Source organism: Calidris pugnax, unplaced genomic scaffold (genome assembly GCF_001431845.1).
Source record: "Calidris pugnax isolate Ruff unplaced genomic scaffold, ASM143184v1 scaffold13, whole genome shotgun sequence".
In the NCBI taxonomy this organism is placed as follows: domain Eukaryota; kingdom Metazoa; phylum Chordata; class Aves; order Charadriiformes; family Scolopacidae; genus Calidris; species Calidris pugnax.
Window position 1 is genome coordinate 8497841 of NW_015090810.1, and position 24423 is coordinate 8522263.

General features: G+C 39.9%; 2 protein-coding genes across 4 annotated transcripts in view; one reads left to right on the forward strand and one right to left on the reverse strand.

Annotated features, from left to right (window-relative positions):
• Positions 1–1083: 1083 nt before the first annotated feature.
• Positions 1084–11450, forward strand: PDCD6 (programmed cell death 6). Of its 3 annotated transcripts, none has more exons than XM_014938553.1 (6): positions 1084–1240; positions 3709–3770; positions 7081–7125; positions 8289–8447; positions 9106–9215; positions 10668–11450. In XM_014938553.1, exons 1-6 carry the CDS (start codon positions 1152–1154, stop codon positions 10764–10766), a joined length of 564 nt encoding a protein of 187 aa, XP_014794039.1. In that variant the 5' UTR covers positions 1084–1151; the 3' UTR covers positions 10767–11450. The 3 variants fall into 3 exon arrangements, with proteins under 3 accessions (XP_014794039.1, XP_014794041.1, XP_014794042.1); XM_014938555.1 differs by having other exon boundaries at positions 8289–8441; XM_014938556.1 differs by lacking the exon at positions 1084–1240 and adding an exon at positions 5129–5212.
• A 1669-nt stretch (positions 11451–13119) lies between these two features.
• Positions 13120–24423, reverse strand: part of LOC106885917 — a 32343-nt gene continuing 21039 nt past the window's right edge. The window contains exons 8-17 of the mRNA XM_014938440.1: positions 23808–23944; positions 23148–23267; positions 22604–22634; positions 21701–21722; positions 21007–21031; positions 20108–20146; positions 18938–19039; positions 17653–17758; positions 15625–16563; positions 13120–14847 (exon numbers count right to left, since the gene is read on the reverse strand). Coding sequence (XP_014793926.1) covers positions 14792–14847; positions 15625–16563; positions 17653–17758; positions 18938–19039; positions 20108–20146; positions 21007–21031; positions 21701–21722; positions 22604–22634; positions 23148–23267; positions 23808–23944 — 1577 coding nt within the window. The 3' untranslated portion in view covers positions 13120–14791. The remainder of the gene's footprint in view (positions 14848–15624; positions 16564–17652; positions 17759–18937; positions 19040–20107; positions 20147–21006; positions 21032–21700; positions 21723–22603; positions 22635–23147; positions 23268–23807; positions 23945–24423) is intronic.

Below are 24423 nucleotides of genomic sequence, written 5' to 3' on the forward strand. Positions count from 1 at the left end.
ACACAAGGCATTATCTGTTACTACCTGAATATACTTGTCCGAGGTAAGTACAAGGAAGACACATGCCTACTTTGCTCTAATTAATGTTCTGGAGTTTGTGTATGTAACTTGCTTGGCCTGTGAACACCCAGACCTCGTGCCATTTGACCCCTCTCATGGACTCCTCTTTACCCCAAAGAGATACATGCAAGGTCAGCAGTTTGGACAAAAGGGCAATGCGAAGATTGTGGCTTTTTTTTTTTTTTTTTCATTGACAGGAGGAGCATGTCCCAAAGGATGAGGATGGTTCAGTGGAGCAGAGTGCTGTACCTGAGAACAGTGAGGTCTGGAGGCACTCCAGGTCCCATTACACTAGAAATTCCTAGAAACTGCAGCTTGGGCAAGGGGAATGAGGCAGATTTTTGGAGGGTTGTGTTCTTATTGCCATCCCTGGAGGTCTTTAAAAGATGGGTTGATGTGGTGCCTAGCGACATAGCTTAGTGGTGATCTTGTCAATGTTAGGTTGATGATTGGACTTGATCTTGAAGGTCCCTTCCAGCCTAGACAACTCTGTGCTTCAGTGCTCAGTTAAGAATTGAGGTGATACTCACTAGTTTAGGTCGTGCTTCAATTTCAATCCTGTGTTTTCGGGGCTGTACCTGAAATCCTTGTCCTACGTGCTTCTGATCTGCAGTGTGTCCAGGGAAGTCGGTTCCTTGGGCTTCCGTTTCTCCCTGCAGCCCCTTCGTCCTCTGCAGCGGTAACGGGGACGCCCGTGTTCAGGCTCCTGCCCTTGCAGTGCCCCTTACGGCGGACGAGCGAGGCCCCGGGTGGGGCTCTGCGGCCGGCCGTTACCTCAGCCGCTGCCCCGCCGCCGGAGTCGGCACAACTCTCCTGGGGCGCCCCTGAAGGCTCGGTGCCGGCGGGGACAACCGCCCACCGCGCCGGCTGAGGCCGTGGGGGGCCACTCGCCCCCCCCAGCCCGGGCCGGGCCCGTCCCCGCCCCGCAGCCGTCGCGGCGGGAAGGGGCGGGCGGGGCGGCGCCTTCTCCGGGGATTCCCCCGGGGCGGGGCCCCTGCGCGTGCCCGGCTCAGTGACGTCACGGCGCGGGGCGGCCGGTGCCGGAAGCGCGGTGAGGAAGAGGAAGGCCGGAGCTGCCCGGCGGAGGGGCCATGGCGGCGGGCTACCAGTACAGGCCCAACGGCGGCGGCGGCGGCGCCCCGCTACCCGATCCCACTTTCCTGTGGAACGTCTTCCAGAGGTGAGGCCGCCGCGTCCCTGGGTAGGGGGGGGTGTCCTGGCGGGGCGACCCGCGCCGCCGTAACGGCTAATGGCCGCGGGAGGGGGGGCTGACGGGGGCTCCCCTCATCCTGCGGCCGCCGCCGGGCCCTACTGGGCCCAGGCGCTCCCTGCCCGCCGCGCCGGGCCTGGCCCCCCGCGCTGAGGCGGCCGCCACCGCCCTCGGTCGTTCCCGGGCAGCGCTGCCAGGTCTTCTGGGCGGGCCGGGCCCGGCCCTCCTGGGGCTGCCGCTCCCTGAGGGGGCAGCGGGAGGCAGCGGGCCTTGGGGAGGCGCAGGGGAACGGGCAGCTGATGAGGGGAGCCTGTCACCGGCCATGGGCATCCAGCGCGGGACTCGGCTGCCTTAGGGCCTCGCCGGGCGGGTAAACGTCGCGGTTGTATCCCTCTAGAAGGAATCTGAGGGGAAGCTTTAAGAAAGGCCTGAGGAGGAATAGTCATGGCTGCTTTTCAGAGCAAGGGAAAGGGGTTAATGGAAGAGAGAAGGTAACCTTGAGAATGCTGAAGTCGTTTTTGACCTGAGAATCCATAAAGGATTGTAAAACCTGGAAGGACAATGTAGCAGTACAGGAAGGTTTGTAAAAAGGAATCTGATAAAATGCTTAATAGAAAACTTAAAAACTAACAAGAAATATTCTCTTGAATACATCAAGAGCAGGAGCCTGTAAGGAAGGTTAGCAGGCCTGTGTTAAAAGGCATGCTGTGGAGACCACAGCATTAAAGAGGCTAAAGGAGTTTTTCACATTTGTGTCATGTCGAGGAAACTTGGGAGGTTCCTATCTTGGATCCATTTTTATAGGACATGCGTCAGAGGATCTATCTTGACTCAAGTGACAGCAAGAAGAGGTTAAGGAATAGACAAACAGTAGTAAGTTGCTAAAGCTGGATAGTATTTACTTAGTTACTCAGGAGTGACTCAGGAATGTGGCAGCTTACCTACCCAGCCTTCGGGAAAACCGCTTCATCTGCAAACTTGGAGGAGGCATGCATGATACTGTTTCTTTTTTTAAAGGTGTCTGTAAAGAAACAGATCTGTCTTCTGCACCAGACAAACCAGGAGAAACCATTTTAAATAATGTAGCTAGTCAGGAGAGTTGCATGGCCTTTGTTGAAGGTATTCCTGTCTGGCAAACTACTGTGTAAGACTTGGAGTATGTTGGGTAAAGATTGGGTATGGATATAGGTAGAACTGGTGCCATTAATATAATCTGTATAGTTTCCAGAGAAGCTCTCAACATACAAAAGTGTCAAAGGCCTTTGAAGAAACCTGGTAGACATAGAATGAAAGAGAAGGTCCTTTGCTGGAGAACTGATAAAAAAAAAAACATGTGTGCCACACTGACGGATGGGGCTGTTCCAAGATCTTCATTCAGTATGTTCAGGAACAACTGGAGGGAAAGAAAGTGAATGATCAGATGAAGTTTGTTTGTTACACTGGCCAATTCCTGCAGGAAGTCAGGCCTAAGCAGACTTGAAGGAGCCCCTCAGGAGTCCTGAATGACTGGGTCATATGACCCTGGCGTGGCCAGATCATGGTCGCTCTGTGACAGTCAGATGAAATCCAGAGTAGACACCTGATGTCTGCGATAAAGAACATTTTAACTTTGTATCGTTTTGTATATAAAATGAATGTGCTCTAAACTGACTGATGGTGCTCAGGAGTGAGATAAGTCAGTTATAAAAATTCTTATGAAAATACCAGCTTAGCACCTAGTAGCAGCTTGTAAAAGGTAAAAAATGCTCAGAATACCTAGAAAAGAAATAATGAATAAAAAAGGGGGAGTATCTTTTCCTAACTATAATCTATGCAATTTATGCTTGCAATCTGAACGTTCTGTGCCTTTTAAATATAAGTTTTGAGATGGGGAAGGACTCTCGTGAAATGAACTGAAAAGGCGTAGAAAATAAGGGCCCTTCAGATATCCTTCTAAAGAAGGCACAACTCTGCTTTGTTTGGGCAGAAACTACTGAGTTTATTAATTTTGTGATAAAATTCTTTAAGACAATAGACAGTGAAGGCTCAATGGAAGCTGGTGCCTGCCTGCACTTTCTCACTTTTTGAACCCCTTTGAAAGGGGTCAAGGCCCTGCAGTCAATTCTTTCAGTATTGGCACTGGTCACACTAGTGGTTTTCTCTCCATTGCCAACATCTTAATGAGAGAAACTGGGTGCCAAAGTTAGGGCTCCGATTTGGGAGCCCAACAGCTTACTGCAGCGACATTAGGCATTTTGTGGATTTAACTGCTCTGCAGTTCTTTTAAAAATAAACAGAAATACATAAAAATACTTTTTTGTGTGTGTTTTATGCCCAGACTGTTTTATTAATCTTATTTGGTGAGTAAGAATCAGAATGTTGGAAGTCTTCTGTCAGTGGAACCTGTTAATTTCACCCATTTAAAGCTTTTCTTTTTTTGTTTGTTTGTTTTCTCCCAGGGTCGATAAAGATAGGAGTGGAATAATATCTGATAATGAACTTCAGCAGGCATTATCCAATGGTAAGTCTGTAAATAAGCAGTGAGGTAACAGTTGTTTACTAACATTGTAAACTTAATGTTAAACTTCATGTGAGACTGGTTACTTGATGGCTTAATTCTTTGACAGGGGATGGGGAGAATGTACCTACTACCAGTTAATACTATTTAATATACAAGAAAAGGCTGAAGGGGAGGAAAAAGGTGGCAAATCCTCCTGATTTCTTTTTTGCTGATACCGTTGTTCCTGTTTCTTTTGAGTTTCAGGGGTAGTTTTCTGCATTTGGTGCATGTTAGTAATAATGGATTATAAACTGAGTACCTATTGAATAATTACTGGTTTGTGTTCTGGGGAATGAAAACATGCACAACCCTTTATCTTTTTCCAGCTCTGCTCCCTAGAAGAAAAAAAGTAGTGATCTATGTATTCCTCTCTCATCACTACTGAGCCTTTGTTTTTTAGCCAGGATCAGTGAATAACCTGGACAACGATCAGATATTTACAGCCAGCCATTTTACTGCACATAAAATCTTTTCATAGAGTACGGTGCAGGAACTGAATATGGTTGGTTTGGTTTTTTTCCAAATGAGGCATGTTTGGATTCTTTTTCCCTAACAAAGTTGCTCTCTAGTCCCACACAGAGATGCATTCTACATCTAGTATTAAAACTTTCTAGTAGCCTGTCAGTTCCCTGTGTAATACTTAAAGAGCAACAAGGGTGTGGTCAATTAACTCATGGAAGCAAAATAAAAAATGAAAATTTTTTCCAGTAGTCTATTTTTACTTTCCTCTGGTGACTTAGGGTGGGTAGGGGTGTATTTTGTGGTTGGTTGTTTTTTTTTTCCACTTAGAAATCTGAAAAAGCGCATAGTGAAGCAATTTGTGCACCTTTGAGTCTGTATCAAGTTCTCCTTCTCCGAAGGTTTATTTCCTTTATCCTTCCTGTGCTTCGTGACTGAGAAGGGCTTAAGCTGCTGTTGTGAGCTACAGTGCACACAGCCTGAAAGGCTCCTTTTTGTCAGTAATCACCTGACTTGAAATAAATTTGGATGGCTCTATTTAGTAAAATTGCGGTCTTGAAACTAAACTGGATTTACTAGAATATTTGTTTAATAGTATATCTGATAAATTAAAAGCAATACATTATAGGTGCTGCATCTGATCCATAACTAAAATATTATTTTGAATAACAGCTTCAGCAAAAGCTAAGTTAAATGGATTAAGTCACTGTTTTCATTTAAGATTACAGTGCTGTTTATACCAACGTGGGAAACTGGCTTTACCTGCTGTTTTAAACTTCATATATATCTTCTCATCTGATTGAATTTAAGGGTAATAGGCAGTGATGACTATCTGAACTCTTTTCTTTCCTTATTTACAGTGTAGATTAGCAGTTTCAGTGCTTTGCAGTTATGAAGAAGCCACACCAAGTGAATTCACTGTTAGACAAAATATTTACAGAACTGTAAGCTTCCTTCATTCTGAGAGATTCTAGATTTTGTACACCAAAGTCACTAACAATTCACTATATTCTTTTCAAAATACATCCTCTAGTGCTCTAGTGGATGGTTGTGTGTAGCTGTCCCGCAGTCTAACATGGGCTAAAATAATGTTATGTGTTTATTTGTAAAACACTTTAAAAGTCTGCATAGTGCTCATGAAAATTTGAAGTTCCATGTGTTTTTGCCATTCAGCTTTTCAACATGTCAAGTTCATGCAAATAACAGAGTACTTACCTGGGAGGGACTAATCATCACTTCCTCTAGTTGTTTGCACAATAAAACCCTATGCTTCCTTCTTGGTTTTTTTTTTTTTTTCTGTGCTGTCATGTAAAGTTAATAATAGAGTCAGCGGAGGAGGAGGGAACAGTGTTTCACTGTTTATTGGAACAGGCTGAAATCAGTACAGTCCTTGAGCACTGGAGTTGCTCAGATTTCATTTTGTGGCATTATATGAGTCTCTTGAAAATGTCAACATTAAATAAGTTAACTTTGAAACTGCATTTTCACTTTTTCTTCTATGCTGTTCAGAGTTAGATGCTGGGACCCTATTAATAATTCCATAATTTTTTATTTTTGTCAGGAGACATGCGACTTTAAGGTACTGATGTTCTCTGTCTAAAATACTGCTTACGCGCTTTCAGAGCCATTTTTACTCTTTCTCTGCTTATGTTTCTCTTCATGTGCGAAGGGTCACAGGGCCTGCCCACAGGACAGGTTGTTTCCCCATTGCTGTGTCTGCAGACTTACACTGAGACCGTTTCCCTTCTCTGGGAGCAGGGAAGCACTAATTGCATAAGCATTACTGATGCTGCTGCAGCTTGATGCAGCACAGCAGCCGTGCCTTCACAAAGCCTAATTAAGCCTAAAGCTTAATACCAGCCTCTTCATGAGGTGTAGGGGGTCAGCTAACTGCAGCACGGCAAGTGACTCCACAGTACCTCTGGTCTTACTGGTTCCTTTGTGGTCCCTGCACTCAGCCACAGTTAATTTAATATACGCTTCTTGCTCTTCCTGGTTCCTTCACAGGCTCTAGAGAATTGGTAGTGAAATTCTGGACGAGGCACAGTATTTCCCTTAATTGAAAGCTTAATGCTTCCTAGCACTCTGGAATGCTCCCAACCAAGGAAAGCTATTCCAAAGTGCCTAGCTTCTAAATATTCAGAGAAGTACAAAGCTCTTGAAACATCAGATGATTACTCCTCAGGCCCTTTTAAGCAGCAACGTTCCTTGGTCAGAAAATACTAATTTAAACTAACACTTCATTGATTTAGCAGTGGAGGTGGGATTTAAACTCTTAACTGTACTGTGTGGTTATGCCACATTAGCAACCTTTGTTTTCACTTGTCAGAAACTAAATCACCTGAAGCAATCCACCTCTAAAATAGGAAATAAGCAGATGGGGTTTTACTGAGTAATAGATATGAGACCTTGTTCGAGTAATAACTTAAAACTCTTTTGCTCCCATCAGTAGAAAAAATGGGACTTCAGTTATGATCTTGCCTTTTATCTAATACCTCTTGACTACCTTGGATGAAAAAAAATCCTTTAGTTCTTCCAAGGTTTTAGTTTTTGGGGATTTTTTTGGTGCAGCCTAAAAAGTGGTGGTTTCTGCGTGGTATCTGTAAAGCATTGGTCTGAAATAATGTCTGAATGGTCAAGAACATAATTACTTCAAAGCAGCCTTATTTTGTAATATGCTAGCTCCATGTCTTCTAGCTCTGAATTCACTGTTTAAGTTCTTATCTGATTTTTTTGGTTGGTTTGTTGGTTGGTTGCATTTTTTTAAAATGTTGCCTAGCATTGAGGAACTAAGTCATTCTTTCTGTTTCAGGCACATGGACTCCGTTTAATCCAGCAACAGTCAGGTCAATTCTGGGTGAGTGCAGTTGGGTGATGTGAAATAGTCAAGGTGCTGTTTTGCAATCTGTTTAATTGAGCCTGCTACCGATTGCTGCACCGTGTTAGAGAAATGAGTATGTTACAAATACTACAATGCAGAATACAAAATGTATTTCTACCATAATAACAAACTCCTTTTTTAAAGGTCTTTTGAACTAGTTTGGCCGTAGTGTTAACAAGCTGGGCTTTCACTGTTAGATGGTCTGTTTCAGCATGGCTTTGCTCTTTTATTTTTTTTCCTCTGGACAGCCCAGCAGTAGGTTAAACTCAAATATTTTCCCTTTTGAATAACACAGGCCTGTCCCTTGCATGCACACACGTGCGCTTCTCAGAGTAGCCTCAGAAAATGTTCCTGTACAACTGAATAGGCAGCGAGTGTCATTTATGAGTGGGGAAACTGTCAACTTAAATAATCTAAAAAGATATCATATAGCTTGTCTTCATAACTAGTTTTTCCTGTCTTGCATTTTAATCCAATATTCTGCTCCAAAAAGACCAAACAGAAGCTTTTCAATATTTAATGTGCCCAAAGTGTGTCCAAAAATAGCTTCCAGTGATGTGGATGAAGATGGCAGCAAAGAGGAAAAAAATTCGAGCACAAAAAATATCTTTTCTGTTATATAGTTCATAAATCTAAGGACTATTTTTTTGCATTGTTTTTAGTAAATATTCAGCAGCAGTCTGAGTTCTAGCGCTGTGCAGTGTGCTTTTTGTATAAAGATGACAGTATCAGTGAGTCAAACGGAGATGAATATCCTAGTGCTTTTGGCAGCCAGTAGACTCGGACTTTTTCATGTGTCCATAAAAAAAGAACATTTACTCCCCCCCGGCCCTTGCCCTTTTTGTTGCTGGATGATCAAGGAAGCTCTAAATCTTTTCAAACTGAAAATGAGAACCCAGGAAACATAAACATTCTGTGATTCATTCTGGTCCTCTTTTATCTCGCTTTATCTTTGCCTCCTTCAGTGGACGAGTAATTACTTTTTTTGGCAGAACTTTCTAAACTACCACTAGTATTTTAGTAATTTCTGTCTTCAGTACCTTCCACAAAGCATTCTTGCTGCCTTCTTGAAATACCAGCAGATCTTTCTGAGGAGTAGTATGATTAAGGCTTTATAAGTTTCTCCATTTTTATTTCAGGCATGTTTGACAGAGAAAACAAAGGCGGCGTGAACTTCAATGAATTCACAGGAGTCTGGAAGTACATCTCAGACTGGCAGAATGTCTTCCGAACGTATGACAGAGACAATTCTGGAATGATAGACAAAAATGAACTAAAGCAAGCACTAACAGGTTTTGGTAATTCATTTGTAATTATAGTTTTTATGACTGGGTTATGTCATCAGATGAGCTTATTGTTAGAGCTGTATTGCTCTGACAAATGTGAGTAAAAATGAGGCAGGTAAAATGCATTTTCCTGTTAGAGATAAGGGACCTTTTAAAGATGTCCATACCACAAGCACTTTTCTTTAAGCTATTTCCTTTAATGGAAGAAATTAAAACATTCCTCACATGTACTGACACAGCCAGTGTCAGTCTCTGTTCGCTGCTCTGAGAGCGGTACCAATATGTCAGGAAAATATCTGAACTTACAGGGCACTTGATACAGCCTTTAGAAGGCAGGCAGCTCTCTGCCCCACGGTACTGTTCTGATGGAAAAAGGAACTTTCATGCAATTGAATTCACTTAAAAAACTTGAGCTGCAGCCCTAAACCATTCCCTCAACCAACTAGTCACTTTAATCAGTAATTACATTTACTGTGACTCTGTCTATAATTAAGCATGGGTTTTATTGCATGCGTTTTAAACATAAGAGATATTTAGCAGAAAAAAAATGTCTCTTCTAACTCGTTATTGTTCTCTGGTTTTGTTATACACACCTGCTTACCAGCCTAGTTCTTTCTATAGGAGGACTGTGCTAATTGAAACCTTTTAAAGCATTTCTCTTTTTTCCAAGGTTACCGACTGTCTGATCAATTCTATGATATCCTCATTCGGAAATTTGACAGACAAGGAAGAGGGCAGGTTGCTTTTGATGACTTTATTCAGTGCTGTGTTGTTCTACAGGTAAGAAAGGAGATGTACTTTAATGTCAATTGTAAAAATAATCATCACCTTTTCTTAAGCTTTTATGGTTCTTCTTTTAACTATAATATTGGATCTAGAACTGGCTTTTATAATTTTATAATGGATTTATAACAATACATTTGAATAAATGTACAAGAGGTGCTAGGAACAGATTCATAATTTATTGGTCGTTACTAGTTACCCATTTGCATCACAAGCAAATTTGATACAATTCTGAGGAAGCAAAAAAATGTAAAATAGTCTGTTTTAAAAGGAAAACAACACTATTTCTATTAGTTTAATACACGCACTTCCTCTGGATCTTGTGGGTGTTAAAACTGGCGTGTGTCTTGTCCTGACGTGCCCACAGTTCTCAACCTGAACTGCGTGTTCTTTGTATATCTCTGTTAAAGGCTCAAATGAAGAGCAATTTGACTGAGCAGCTGAATTATTCAGTCTTTTGTTCCTGCAGGGGCAAGGGCAGTAAAAGATCTCTCATCTCAAACAGAAAAAACCCTTTTGGCAATAGGAATACATATGTATAAAGAGAGAGAACTGTAGTTTTACAGCTGCATTTTTTTGTTTGGAGATCAATCACTGGATGATTCCTCACCTCGTTGCTTAAGGTTTCTCTAAGTGTGTCTGACTTTTCTGAAATTTATGTAAGACTTTGGGAAAAAGTTGGGAAACTGTAGCAGTGGACAAGCTGAGTTTGGTGGTGGCTTTTCTTACAGTGGCCAGGAATGCAGCAGTATCTTAATGTATCATCAAACACGCAACATGAAGAGAAAGCAGGGCCTGGTGAAAGTAGTATCTCTGTTACAGACAGGTGTTTCATTCTTCTTCTTTTAGCTTTATGCCCATAACCATTAGTCTGCTGAAACATCAATTGCCTTTATATTCATTTGTAATACAAGCCAATTATACTTAGTTATACACTTAAATTGTGGTAAAGAGGGCTGTGAAATGGAGTATCACTCAGCTGGTGTTGGTGAAAGCGTGCTGGTACTTCTTTTGGTCCGTAGTGCCAGGCAGTTCTGGTGTTACTAAGCCACAACTTGGATACTGATGTTACATAAAGTCTGTTTGGCTAGAAGATGAGAAATGGACAAGGTACTCACTGGATTCTACCTCCAGATGACTCCCAAATGTCTTATGAGAATTGGGCAGTCTCCTCCCTCCACCTCTGCCCCTTAAAGCCAGTTATAAAAAGCTGACTGGTCTGTACAGAGTGCCTGGACAGCCTTAGGTGGTGTATCATAAGGCGGTTTTAGAATCAGCTCAGGCATGAGACGTGGCAAAGAGCTACCTCGATTTGCACATGGTTGTAAAGCATCTACAGATAGGATGGAAGTGTTCATAAAGCTATAGAAACCTAAAAGTGGCAAGGGAAATACATGGCAGTCTGAACTTTCCTGATGTACAAAAATGGGGTTTTTCCTCCCTTTTCAGAGGCTGACTGATGTGTTCCGGCGGTACGATACTGATCAAGATGGCTGGATTCAGGTGTCCTATGAGCAATATCTTTCCATGGTCTTCAGCATCGTATGACACTGACAACTAGGAATTGCACACTGGCATTACACAGACTGGAGTTGCCAAATCACCCTGTACTGGATAAGATTATTGATGTATTATAATGGATATAACTTCACATTCTTAAATTTTGTATGTTGGTCGTCACCTTCAGAATCTGTACTTGAGTTGGTTTTTATTTTGTATAACTAGGATATGACCATCTCTGCTTACTGTAGTACAGAAAGCACAGACTCTAGATTTAACTGGTGCAATGTCAAACATAACCTTCCACATATCGTGCATGGGGAAAAATGACCCTTTAGAAATGCCAAATTAAAATAATGCTTGTTAGTTTATAAGAGTTGAAAGTCAGAAGTTGCACAACATGTTTTGCATGTGCCTTACTTTTATAAGAGTTTAATGTATTAATTTTTAATACAGAATTTAAAATTAAGTAAAACTATTAGATCAACTTTCCTAGTCTACTTCATTTTTGTACAGCCTATTTAAGGGGACAGAGGTTTTATTTCTGTATTCTTGTTTTCTAAGATTCAGGGGTCCCTCCCACTTTCCTTGCCTTATCTTTTTATTTGCTCACTGCCACCTTCTTTCAGGGTATCCTTGGGACACCTTCAACTAGAACTTCTTCACACCTGTGTCCTATTCTGCATCTCCCTCAGTGACTTCCCTACAGCAATAAACTACTGTGGATATATAGTTCCCTCTGCTCAGTGGGCTCATTTAACACCCCTAGTCTTCCTTTTTGTGCTGAAGCACTTGAAGTGGCCTTGAATTTACAGTCAGACATTCTTAGCACCTTACCCTCCAACTCACCGGTTGCAGATGGAGAAAGACTTGGTGGAAAAACTGAACCCAAAAAAGTAGTGACTGGTTCCTGTCACACACCATCTCCTGCAGTAACGTTGAAGAAGCAATGAGAAGTTAACAAGGTATCTTAGATCACTCTAAGAAAATGTTACTCCAGCGCTATCCAGAGCACTTTAAAACACTCAAGCAGCACTATTAAATACCTGTAACTGCTACTTTTCATTCCATTATTTCCAGGCAAGAGCATTTAGCTTTTATCCAATGACTCTTTTCTTAAACTGTAGCAATACTGATTTATTCCTAAGTCCCCCTTTTCTTTCAAATTTTCAAATCACACACAGCCCCGGGCCAGTAAGCTCTGGCTGATGGGAGCACCTACATATAAACTGATGCTGTCACTGATACCAAGCAGATGTTCCAAGAGATTATGCAGAGGGTTTAGGTCCACAGACCATCCTGCTTGAAAAAAAGCAATGTTAAAATGTTATTTCCGAGTGTCTCAACCACAATATAGCAGCTGGTGTCAGGGTGCAGATGGCCAAGGGGCAAGTGCAATTAACAACTAAACACCTGTCATGCAGAGAAGTTGCTCCTAGTTGTCAAGTGATAAGCAAACAGACCCCTAGTGACAGTTCAACAATGTTTTCTAAACGCTTTTCTGGTGTGAAACCTCTGTGGAGAGACTGACGGTCTCCAGAGCATAAGCACACACAAACAAGGGGCTCTCCCAGGGCACTCTGGGCATCAGCATCCAGAGGACAATGGATTGCTTCTGGGTGAGGTGGAGGAGCAGGAATAAAGACTGATGTCTGAGACCATGTCACCCAACAGCCTTGGATGTGACACTGAAAGTTATGTTTAAGATGGCAAGGGAGAAAGACTTCCAACAGTTCCTGCTTGGGCCTCACCTCCCCAGAAGGCTGAGGCAATCACTAGGTACGTTCTCTTCAGAAACAAAACACTTTCCCACTAAAGAATCTTACCTCTGGGTTGTGCATCCACCCAAATGAAATCCAGTCATTGTAGGAAGCATTCTGAGGATCATTAATAGGTTCAAGGTACAAAACTAAAAAAAGCTGGAAACAAGAAATTTCCCAAGTTGTCTCCTGTGAAGGATGTCTTCTTTTCCAGTCACCCTTATTATACTTCACCGTCCTTGGTGTAGAACAACTGGTTCCAGCACTTTCTAAAGGAGTCTCACTGCTGCAGAAAATAACCAAAGTGGCCCTGGGTTGGAATGACTCTTGTCTCAGTGGGAAACAGCTGCTTCTGAAGGTGTGAAAGCAGGTACACCACACACCAAGAAACTGGCTGGAAAGTAGACCATTCCTCCACCCCCCAAGCCTGTGGAAGAAGTAACCAGCAGGATGACACAACTTCCAAGGCGCATTTTACCTTTTTGTCCATGAGGTCTTCTTATCTGGGGCCTTTGTGGACACTGCTGGTCAGGTGCCAAAAGGTCAGAAGTATGGCTGTATCTTTTCATTTTCCTAGCATCATGGCAGTAAAATCCCAAAGGGAGTCAGCAATGGGAAAAACAAAGCTCTCTACAAAAACCTCGGAAGAAAAGGCCTTAATTTGAATGGACAGAGTTGTAGCAATAACATTTTCTAGTAACAACTTTGCTACAGTTTCCGACTTCTAGTTGTATTACAATTTGTGGAAAAAAACTATGGCAGTAACATTTGTAGAAATAATTTCTGATAATTTCTAAGTGTAGATAATAAGTGATCAGTCCCACAGAGCTTTAAATCAAATTCCAGCAGACACCTGTGGTAGAAAATAATGTTTTTCCCGTTTAAGCAAGACATTCTACTCTGGAATACAATGGATAAAACTGTATGGAACAACTACTGAGTCCAAGACATTAGAAACTGCTTAAACCCTTCAGTAGGTATGAGAAGGACAAAAGGAAATAGTGAACAGGAATGAAAAAGGGAAGTGGATCCCTTCTGATGCACAAAGAAAACAATTACAGAAGACTTTCAGGGAATCAAGATTATATGCTGTATCATTAACTGCTTTGTTGCCTTTGTGTTAAAGTTCACATGACAAATGTAATGCAGAAAGATATATGACAGCTCTTGAAGACTAATCCTGGTTTAGCACAAATATTTAATGCACAGAGGCAAAGAAAGATACGGGTGAGAAGAAAAATGAAACTCCATTACACAGCAGTGAAAAGGGAAGTGGATCCTGGGGAGTGACCTGTCTCACTTCACTTTACTCCTTTTCTTTAACTCCACCTAAGCTGGATTTGACCAGATAAAGCAGACATCTAAAGCCAGGCATTCACGAGCATGTGGCTTGGAAGCGTGGAGAAAAAAAAACATAAGCAAGGACCATTGATAAACATAATGAACTGGTATTTCTCAGTTAGTATGTCATTTTGGTTATTTATTTTCTTTTATCTGATTGCCTTATAGGTTCTATTATTTCTAAATATGCTTTTGCCAGTAGAAAGAATCAAGAATTTTTATTTTAGTGTGGATCAATTAATCAAATAAGTTTTTAAGTCAATTTGTAACAATTTCATTCTGGACAACACGATAAAAAAATGTGCATATATTTCACATCTCTTTTTACTCTGCAAAACCAAAAGCAAGTAATATGCCCCATTACGAACCAATCCCCTAGAACAGATTACATTTTTCTCAGATTACATCCCATTAAGCCAGAGAATACCTTTGCTGTGACACTCTCCCTTCTTTGTCTAAACAGCAATGTAGTGGATCAATTTCTAAAAATACCCTCATTATAAAGCTTTAAAATAACTGAACTGACCTGAAATTTGTGTGAAGAAAAGTAAACCTGTATTTGCATGCAACGGACTTGTATTTTCGGTGAATATTCTTCCTAAGTAAATAACACAAAATTAAACCTTTTTTTTTTTTCTCTGAGTTGGGAAGGGTGTTAAAAGGGTGATTAGCTTTTTGCTGACAAAATAACATTAACATATTTTCAAAAAATAACAAAAGATTTTTTTCTATAATATACTAAGATATAACAAATACATTAAAAAAGCCTAAACAAAATAGTATGTTCACCCCTGATATGTGCAAGTTTGTGTTCCAGCTATATTTCCCATGTTAAAAAAATTAAACCCTACCTCCCCTTTCCCCTTCCAAAACCACTCAAACACAGAATTAAATGCAGTCTCTTTCCTGAAAGCCAAGAGATGGAGATTCTTGAATCTGTTCATCTGTTTCCAGTTCAGCTGTTGTTGCTCCTTAATCTTTTCCTCTAGTTTCTACTAGCACATTGACTAATGTCTGAATATTCAGTTCTAGAAAGGGGAGATAAAAACATTTGAAGTTACTTCTGTTTCATGTTATTTCACATAATACAGCAGAGAGAATGTTAAAATGAAAGTCCTACCGCTAAGTAACTGTCCCTATTCTAGTACCATAAGCATAGTTCACATTTGTCAAAACTCAGGCCCAGTGACAGCTGTACAGTGGCATGTGCCCAACTCTCTTTAAATCCCTCTTACAATCTATTTCCAAAGGAGGATCTTTTATTTTGAATAGTGTATCACTGTTTTTAACACTACGGAATACTTTTGCAATGACTGGAAAAAACAGTTTGTCATATAACAAACCAGCTCTTTGATAACATTTCTTTTTTATCATCCCAATGTGTTAGATCCATGTGGAGTATTTTCAATATTATAATGCCATCCAAGTTTGGTTCTGCACACATACCAGTATTTTTTTCTTTATGCCAATACATGCTCTCCCCATAGCTGTTACCCAAACAGTACAAACTCTGATCCTGACATGAGATGCCAGCTACCAAGATGACCTAGGACAAACCTTCCAATTCAGGAAATTTTTGTGCTATCAAAATTTCCTCCCACTCACAGCTCTGCTTAGTTGTGAAGAGACAAAGTCTCCTCAGAAAGCCAATTAACAGCATTCTTCAACTGATACAAATGTTGAGCAAAATTAACTCGACTCTTCTGAATGGAGTGCGCTATCTCTGCAACACGCAGTCTCCTGCTTATGTTAAAGCAACTATGTTGATGTAACTCATTTTACATGAAAACTAATCACAAACTTACTTTGAAGTGCTGGATAATACGGAGCCAACTGCTTGAGCATCCTGGTCATTGTAGGTATATCTTTTCCTTGCAGTCTATTCAAAATGTTGGGAGTAAGACCAACAGCATCTTCATCAAACATCTTATCTGAGCTTCTGAATTGCTGGTAATCCCTGTATGAACCACTGCCGGAAAACGAGTACTGATGTGAACCCCAGTCACTCCTGTAGCCTGACTTCTGATGCCTGAATCCTTGACACCTAGATTCCTGGCTCCAGCTAGATTCCTTGCTCCAGCTAGACTCCTGGTTCCAGCTAGAGCTCTGGTTCCACCTAGAGTTCTCATCCCATCGAGAGTCCTCATTCCACCTTGAGTCCTCGCTCCACCTGGAGCCACCTCTTCCTGAAGGAGCAGTATTTGCAGAGGTACAAGTATTCACAGACTCATCATTCCCGTAAGAGGAACAGCTTTGTGAAGGATAGTTTGTGGGATATCTTCCAGATGAAGGATATGAGGCAGAAGAATTGGGATAGGGTAATCCTTGATCACTTAAACTTCTTGCTTTTGAACATGCTTGTTGATTCCTCCAATTTGTACTTTCCCCACCATAAGAGACTCTGTTAACAGGGATCTTATTTCCATGCACATCATTGGACATGTATTCTGCTGAGTACTCACTCACTGGACTTGTCTCATAGGAAGAGGCCCCACCAGCTGAATTACTGCCAGAAGCAGATCGGCTGAACTGTCTCAGCCACTCGCTGATACCACTGGCAGGACTTCCAGTCTGAAGAGCAAAAGAGTCCCTGAGTGCAGACATCATTGCAAAGTCATTAGATCCCAGTTCGCAGGAAGATGATCCATCATCTGTTTGGTAACTGTATGAGTTGGCAGGGGCAAAAGAAGCATCTGCAGAATGCTCTTCATACTGAGACAAAAGACCTTGATTCCAGTTATTTCCTGAATGAACAAACAAAGGGCACTACTGATTTGTTAAATGCAACTGGTGTAACTGTTTGCAAAATAAACTCGGTATAAACCTTTGGGTTTTGTCTGACTATATATATGGTGTTTAGAGCATATTTACTGTGTTAGCAAACATCAGCATTCTTTCTTTGCATCTGTGAAGCTGAATGAAATTACAGAATAATAAGAGGGGAACAACTGACTCAAACCAATTAATCACTTGAACTAATACATCATCTGAATTCTATTATGCTTTACTGTCAAAGCATCTTGAAAATCAACCAGGCCGTTTGAAGACCTCTAAAGTAACGTGTACCTAAGAGAGTTCATGGAGAACAGGATCCACAAACAGTATATATAAATAGTAAAGTTAGCATCTCTCAAGAAGTTCACACCTGATTGACACATGGTGGTAGCACATGTGCTCTTAATCCATTGTGGACAGGAAATAAAATGGGTAAGCTTAAATCATAAAATTCCCTGTCAGTGCTTGTTTTCTTATCAGTTATGCAGTTTGCAGGGGAAAAAAAAAAAAAAAAAAGTTTTACAAAATTTAAGTCTTTAAATCCTTTAGAAATACAGCTGACCAAAAAGTTGCCAAAGCTCTACTTTTGCAGCTCATCTTATGTCCTTTCTTACTGAGCTTCTTTTCATCCTAAGATTTATGGGAAGTACAGGGGGACAACTACTTAGAAGGCCAGCAGTCTAAGGGAACAAGCTAAAAATTTCTTATTTTATCCCTCAGCGGTACTGGTACGTTCACTTTCAATGTATGAAAGGCAAATACTCCTTTGAAGATACCTTGGCACACCAGTCTTCACACTGAAGCCTGCCAGGTGTTACTGCTTGGATTTCCAATAACCTTTACTGCTGTAATATCATTCAGTGAGACAGAAGTGCTTTTAGACAGTCAAGGTTGAAGTCATTAAGGCTTCAGAAAATGATACCCTGAACTGACTCAGAGGGCAAAGACACACAGTACTCTAGCAAAGAAGCATTATGGCTGGCCATAAAAGCAAGTTTTTGCAATCTGTGCAATGTTAAGAGTAGACTTAAACTAGAAGAACAAAGTGTCTAAATTACCTTTGGGTTTTCCATATGGCTTATAGTGGTTTGGGATGCTTTTCCTTCCTGGAAATTCACCTTGAGATATTGACATCAGTGGCCTCAGACTGTTAGTATAATTAACCTAGATAAAACAAAAGATCAAAATGTCTGTTTTTAAACTCAAATCTTGAGCATTCAAAAAAACCCAAAACCAGTAAGTTCCCCATGGAAAGGTAGCAAAGTACAACTTCAGATGATAGCAAACTCTGTAGAAGAATGTGTTGTTCTGTTGTTCACAATTACCACATTAAACCACGAGTTTCAAAAGTATTATTTGGAAGAGGTACATGTCTGGAGAACAGAATGAGTGTCTCAGGAAGACAATGGTACCCATTTCAAATTTCTTTATCTTATTGCCCCATATCCCTCAACAACACCTGCCTGAAATATAAAACTGATACATATGCAAACCCTGCCTCTAGTTGAGGAATGCAGAATGGAAGGCTCAGCTACTACCTGAGATTAAGCTATGACAACAATTGTTAACTAGCTCATGAGAACTGTATTATACTCAAATGCATGATATTTTGAAAGTGTAGCTCTCAAAAAGGTGGTGGCATTTGTACAAAGGCAGTTACCATAACTTAGCTGACATAGAATGTATTATTAATCCCTAAGAAACCAATATGAAATACCTTTCAGAAAAACACATGCTGAATTTTGCGAACCAGTAGCTGCCAGAGGTGATGAGCCATTTTTGTACAGATTCTGGTCCTTCTTCAGACCATTTTTTGCTATAGGTATTCCATTTTTATGCAAAAGTTAGTAAGGGTCAACCGAATGACAGGAACATTTTGTCTACCTTAGTCTGACTAGATTAAAGCTCTCAAGTGCGAGCAGAGCTACAAGTCACAAGTAAGAAAGACTTATCCACGTGCCCAGAAAAGAAAGAAGTGACACATTTGGGCAGCACTTAAAGCCTGATTAATCTTAGAAGAAAAGCTATCACGCAAAGGACCAACTGCAAAGGAAGGATGACAACCAGACACCATGAAGCAAAATGGTGCCCAAAACAGGGGGAGAATGCATACAAAAGACAACCAAAACAGATGGAAGACAATGGAAAACTAATAGAAATGCACCATGCAATTAATGTATTTGGTGCTTCGAAATTGTCAAAAAAATTAAAATACATTTAACTGGGGAGAAGGGGGTTGATCTATGCCTGAATTGTTACAGTTTGGCAGCGTGTTAACACAGTGAGTTCAACAACTCCTTTCCTTCCAATGGTAAAACAACTGTTCAAGATTAAGTTACTTACTGCTGCTTTCTTTTCACAAAAGGCCTTCAAAGCTTCTGTGAGTTCCTGTGTAATATGAACAACAAGTGTTGCTTCGGAGTCTGAGGTGATGTGAAAAGTCTCCTGTTGAAAAACACGGTTCGAATTGGTCATTAGGACGCTGAAGGGTCATATACACAAACAGATCAAAGTTACACTTCCATTTTGGTATGGCCAAGTTTATACTATTAGTTTAAACATAAGACATATGTAACACACGTATACACACATATGTATGAAAAAGTAAAATTGTGTATATAACTATGGCCTGATAGAAGGTAAAACAAAACCTTGCCACTCCCCTACTGTCAATCATGAACATTTTGCTGCAAATGGAGAAAGGCACAAGTCCGAAATTTACGTTGTCTGTGTAGAAAATCAAATAAAAAGTAAGCTTCAGAACCATCATTAAATGCTTTTGATTCCTTCATTTTAGTAACAAAAAGTTGAAAGTTTTGTTATAAATGATTACAGTAAGTTAAAAGAATATAGGCAGCCTGGGAAGTTTACTGATTATCCCCAGACTTGCTTTTTCTCTACCTCTTCCGACAGTCACAAGTAACCACAGCTTAAAAGAAAAAAAAGAAAAAAAAAATCACCAAAAACTGAAAAAGATCTCTCCAGGTGGTAATGAACCACGTATCTCAAAACACTCTACTTGTCTATAAACGCAATTCAGACTCAAACAAGTGTCTGAAATGGCCTTAGTATCTGGCAGACGAGTAAAACAGTGAATACAGACTGTTGAATATTTTCACGACATAAAACCAAACCCAAAACCTGCAGCACAGGCAGCCAGACCAGAGCGACTCCTCTCATTCGGCGCTATCGGCAATCCCATTAGATCCAGGCAGCCAACACCGTGCTCCTAACGCTGCTTGGCAGGGCAGCTCCTCAGCACAGGCAAGAATGATGCAGAGAACAGGCAGAGTGCTCACATTTACTCCAGCAACTTGTTCTGAGCTGACATTATGCTCAGAGCTAGCTAGCTGTACTAGCTTCTCAAAAGGGCAGAGTCCATTAAAATAGAACTTAGAAATTATTGTTGAAGTCAAATGAGTTTGATCAGTAATTAGAGGCTCTTTCACAATATTCACTGCATCATAGTGGTGAAACTGCATGACTCTTATCACAATCAGTTTACATACATACCAAGAACTCCAGAGCTTTCTGTTTCCGAACAGGATCATTCTGTTGGATTGCAGAAAGGGGAAGAAAAATCGAAAGACTGAGTACTACAGTATTTGTTGCACCATCTTGTACAAAGCAAGACCTTTTAATCTTTTATCCAACAACAAAAGTCAACACAAAGAAAAGATAGAAATTTTTAGGTCACAGTCATAAACATATAACATTAGGATCGCAATTAGGTAGCAGCTACTAACAACAGAACTGCATTACTTCCAATACCAGGAAGAGCAATCTTTTCCAGGCCTTCCTCTCTCAGGACCAACCCCTTCTAAAAAAAACGTTAAGTGCCCCCCTGCATGCTTGGGTAGCATAGTACCCAAGGCCTAAAAGAGCAAAACACCACCACAGAATACATTAGATATAAAAATAATCTCTGCCACTAAGATAAAAAATGAGGCAGTTCTCGGTGTTTGTGCACAGTGCTATTCAGAAGAGACAGTAGGGAGGATTTTTAGTTTCAGCTTTGAGTTAGAAAAAAGGTAAGCTATATTTAAACCAAACCTTCAGTATAGAATACATTTGAACTGAAGAGGGGCAAAACAGAGAAGTGGAGACTGTGGCACAGGCTGGGAGACCTGGTCTGCAGACACCAGGTCTGAGAGTCTCAGTGACTTTGAAGGGGAATTCTGAGAGCTAAGGTGGGTGAGCATCCCGATGTACCATATTCATTTCCCTTCTGCTGTGAGCAACACAAAACTCTGGTCATTACATCAGTTATTGTGTTTCTGGGATAATATTAATAAAATGGCAAATGAAGCCAAATAAGAATTTTTTTTTTTTTTTTCTAAAAAATGCAAAGCAAGCATAAGGAAACTGTTACAACATAAGACATTTTCAGAATAATTACTACTTCTACATACCTCATGCTTATAATCATCTTCCCACCTTAAAAGAAAAGAAATGAAAATATTAAGATGCATTCTAAAGATTACTAAGAAGTTGGGTTTACTCATAGTATCTAGAACAAAAATATTTCATCTTCAATGTTTCTATCACTTACCAATAGAGGATATATTTTTCTATGGCATATTTACAATACTATATTTCTTAAAGGTCTTTACTCTGAGTGACTCTCAGAGGCCAGTAGTTCTGATGAACTTCTTTACAGGTCAGCTAAAGGAGATGACTAAAGTACTGGTGGGTTTTTTCTTCCTGTATGAACAGGGGTGCCTTTTCTACAACTTACTTGGGCAATGACATCCCAAAGATAGTCGTAACACCTTGAAATTTGAATTGCAAATATTTTTGTGCATGAGTACACCAGATTGCTATTGAATTGCACAACCAGTGCAGTATTTCAAAAGCCACAGCTACTTATAAACTGAATAGCAAATTTTATTTCAGGTTATCTCCTCGCAGGCAGAAAGGAACAACTTACGCAAGAGAAAGAAGTACAGCAGAAAGACAATATTTTTCCTATACGTTTTCCCTATACGTGACAATGTATACATTTCCCTATATGTGACAATGTTTGTTACAGAAAACAAGATCTTTATAGTAAGTAGAGAGAAAAAAAAATCTCTTTTGATTCCCCTGAAGGGGTTATATTCTCACCTTGCTTTCTTCTTTGATGGGGCTAGAAAATTGAAAAGAATTATTAGCAACATCATAGGGTTTCCATTGTATAATTGCAATAGAAGCATGACGCAAACAGAACACTTACTGGTCCTAAAGTGTCTGCAAGTAGTAAGCATGATTTTCTTCTAAATAATTAGTATTTTTATTTTGGAATTCACTTGATATTGCCCTTACCACCTAAACATAGCAAACCTTAACACTGAATGACACAACACTTTTGCAGCTGACTTCATTCTTGTCCATTCTTCCAATTCTTCATATCCTGTAGGACTCGGTGGGATCGCTCTTTTTGGTGTTCTGGTTTGATATCTGAGCATGTCTGCTAGTTCTACAGAAGTGCTGATGTCAATTTACTCTGGACAGAGAATTACTGAGCTAGATTACTTGTCTACACAAGAGAAACAAACAGAGCTCAAAAAGAGTCTCTGCCACCTTGTTTTGCAGACCAGCATTAAAAGGTACAATCCACAGAAGCCATCAATGATCAATCAAAAAAAAAAAGCACTGTTGTTGTAGGCAACTCCAGCATGATTCACACGGACAAACTCTGTTGATTTATGCAACCTTCACTCATTTCAATCAAACCTACCTTCCCACTGATACTAGGTAGCATATTTCTTCAAGTTGGCATCATTAAGCATTAAATAGCACCTCCAGAAACAAGCAGTCAAAAACTGTCTAAGAAACACTGCAAGTCTGGCAATCACTTTCTTCCCTCATTTCAAATTCACAAAACCAGGAAAATCTCTGAAAATGCTTTGTGCTATTACAAGTTGTAAGTTTTAAATCAGTCAAACCCTTTGAGTTCAACTACTAATTCAAATTAGCCAAATATCAGTTATGTTAAATCTATTATATTCAGGTAATTCATAGACTTACGTGAGGTACTTGGTCTTATGTAACCTTCAATCTAGGAATAGAAATAGTTTCATATTAGATTTTCTGATTAAAATTTCCTAACAAGTCTCTACCGCAACTGCCTTTACAAGTGGAACAAATACTTCTATTTATGCCAGCATAGCAAAGCCCATAATCTGATAGACATATAGTCTTACAAATATAAATGAAATTTGAGAGAAAAATTACATTTGAGAAAATTTAAGTTTCAAAAATTAAAAACCATTGAAGTAAAGTAATAAAATTTCTGGACCACTGAATTTGGACTAGACATTTTCTATCTAAGAAACCTAACTTCTGAAAAATAAACGACTTCGGTTTTTCAGAGGAATTTCAAAACTACTGTTCTTTTCCCCAGATTTTTTAGGGCAACTTTAAGTCTTAGTTCACTTTAATACTGCACTTGCTAGAAACATACAGAAATTTTACAAGCTTTGTCAGCAGTACTTTTAAAATTTACTAGGCCAAACATAAATGCACTGATAAAAGACACGTTACTGGATACTTCATATTTACTTCCATTTACCTTATACATTTTTAATCCTTCAGTCTTCTCCAGCTCTCCTGCTATTCGTCTAAGAAATGAGACTTTGCATTCTTTTACGTCTGTTGTCTTTCTCTTCATTTTATCAGGAAATTCTTTAGACTGTTGGTAAAAACAGCTGGAAGTGGTCAATATGGAAATTCATCACAATATTTAAAAATTGGCACATTTCGCCTTTTGGGTAAGCTTCCAAAAGACTAGTAAACATTGTTTTGAATCTTATGAGCTAGCTTCTTCTCTGTAACACAACTAAATTTTAGTGTTAAAGGTGTTTAAGTAGTCTTCAAAACAAAAAATGTATACTATGCAAAGCGTGCTACCAAAAGAACATGCTTTGTACCATACCCAATAATGCTATGGGCATGCTGAGAATAAGAAAGAACCACAACATTCTAGGAACCTGATCCTAGAGCTAATCAAAACACTTAGGAAGAGATTTTGAGCAGATAGAGACATGCACTGCTGGATCACACTTCCTCAATAGCTCACAGCTTCATAGCTATTCATGTTGACCTGACCCATTAGTGGTTTATCATATGAGGGTTTAAACTTCAAACTTGATGTAAGTATTTGTAGGAAAAAAAATAATAAAAGGGGAGTATAATAAAGAAATTGTGATCAAAACACATCAAAATTACTCACAATGTATGCTCTTCTGTGTTTATATCCACTAAGATGTTCTATCATAGGTGCCATCTCTGTATTAAACCCACACAGCTTGCACTCATAATGCGGCTCTTTTCTTCCTTCAAACCTGATTTCAACCACATGTTCTAAACCTGTAAAAGCAAGAGTTGCAAATATCTATATTTTAGTATAGAGTACTATAAGCAAATGTATTCTCTTCAGTGTTGCTCATTAAAAGCCAAAATTAATAAAGTATTTCATTTTCAGAATTTCAATATGTCTTCAGGATCACAAGGATAGGACTTACCAGCTACATTTATTCTGAAAGGAAAAACACTGTCTATGGCAGATCTGCAAGCCCACCGAAACTAAATATTTCACAGTATGTTTAATAAACTAAGAAAGAGCCTTCCATTCAGCACAGTCATGTAAGAGAATTCATGCAGAAGTGCAAACAAATTAGAGAATGAGAACAGAAAATGCCACACAAATGTCTGTATTAAAAAACAGCATTTAAACTAGTCAAACATAATTTGAACAGTGTCGACATAGCACAAAGCACCTGTAGGAAAGACAATGATCACTTCACAAAACTGAGTCCATAATCTAAAAATTTTCTATAAACTTAAGA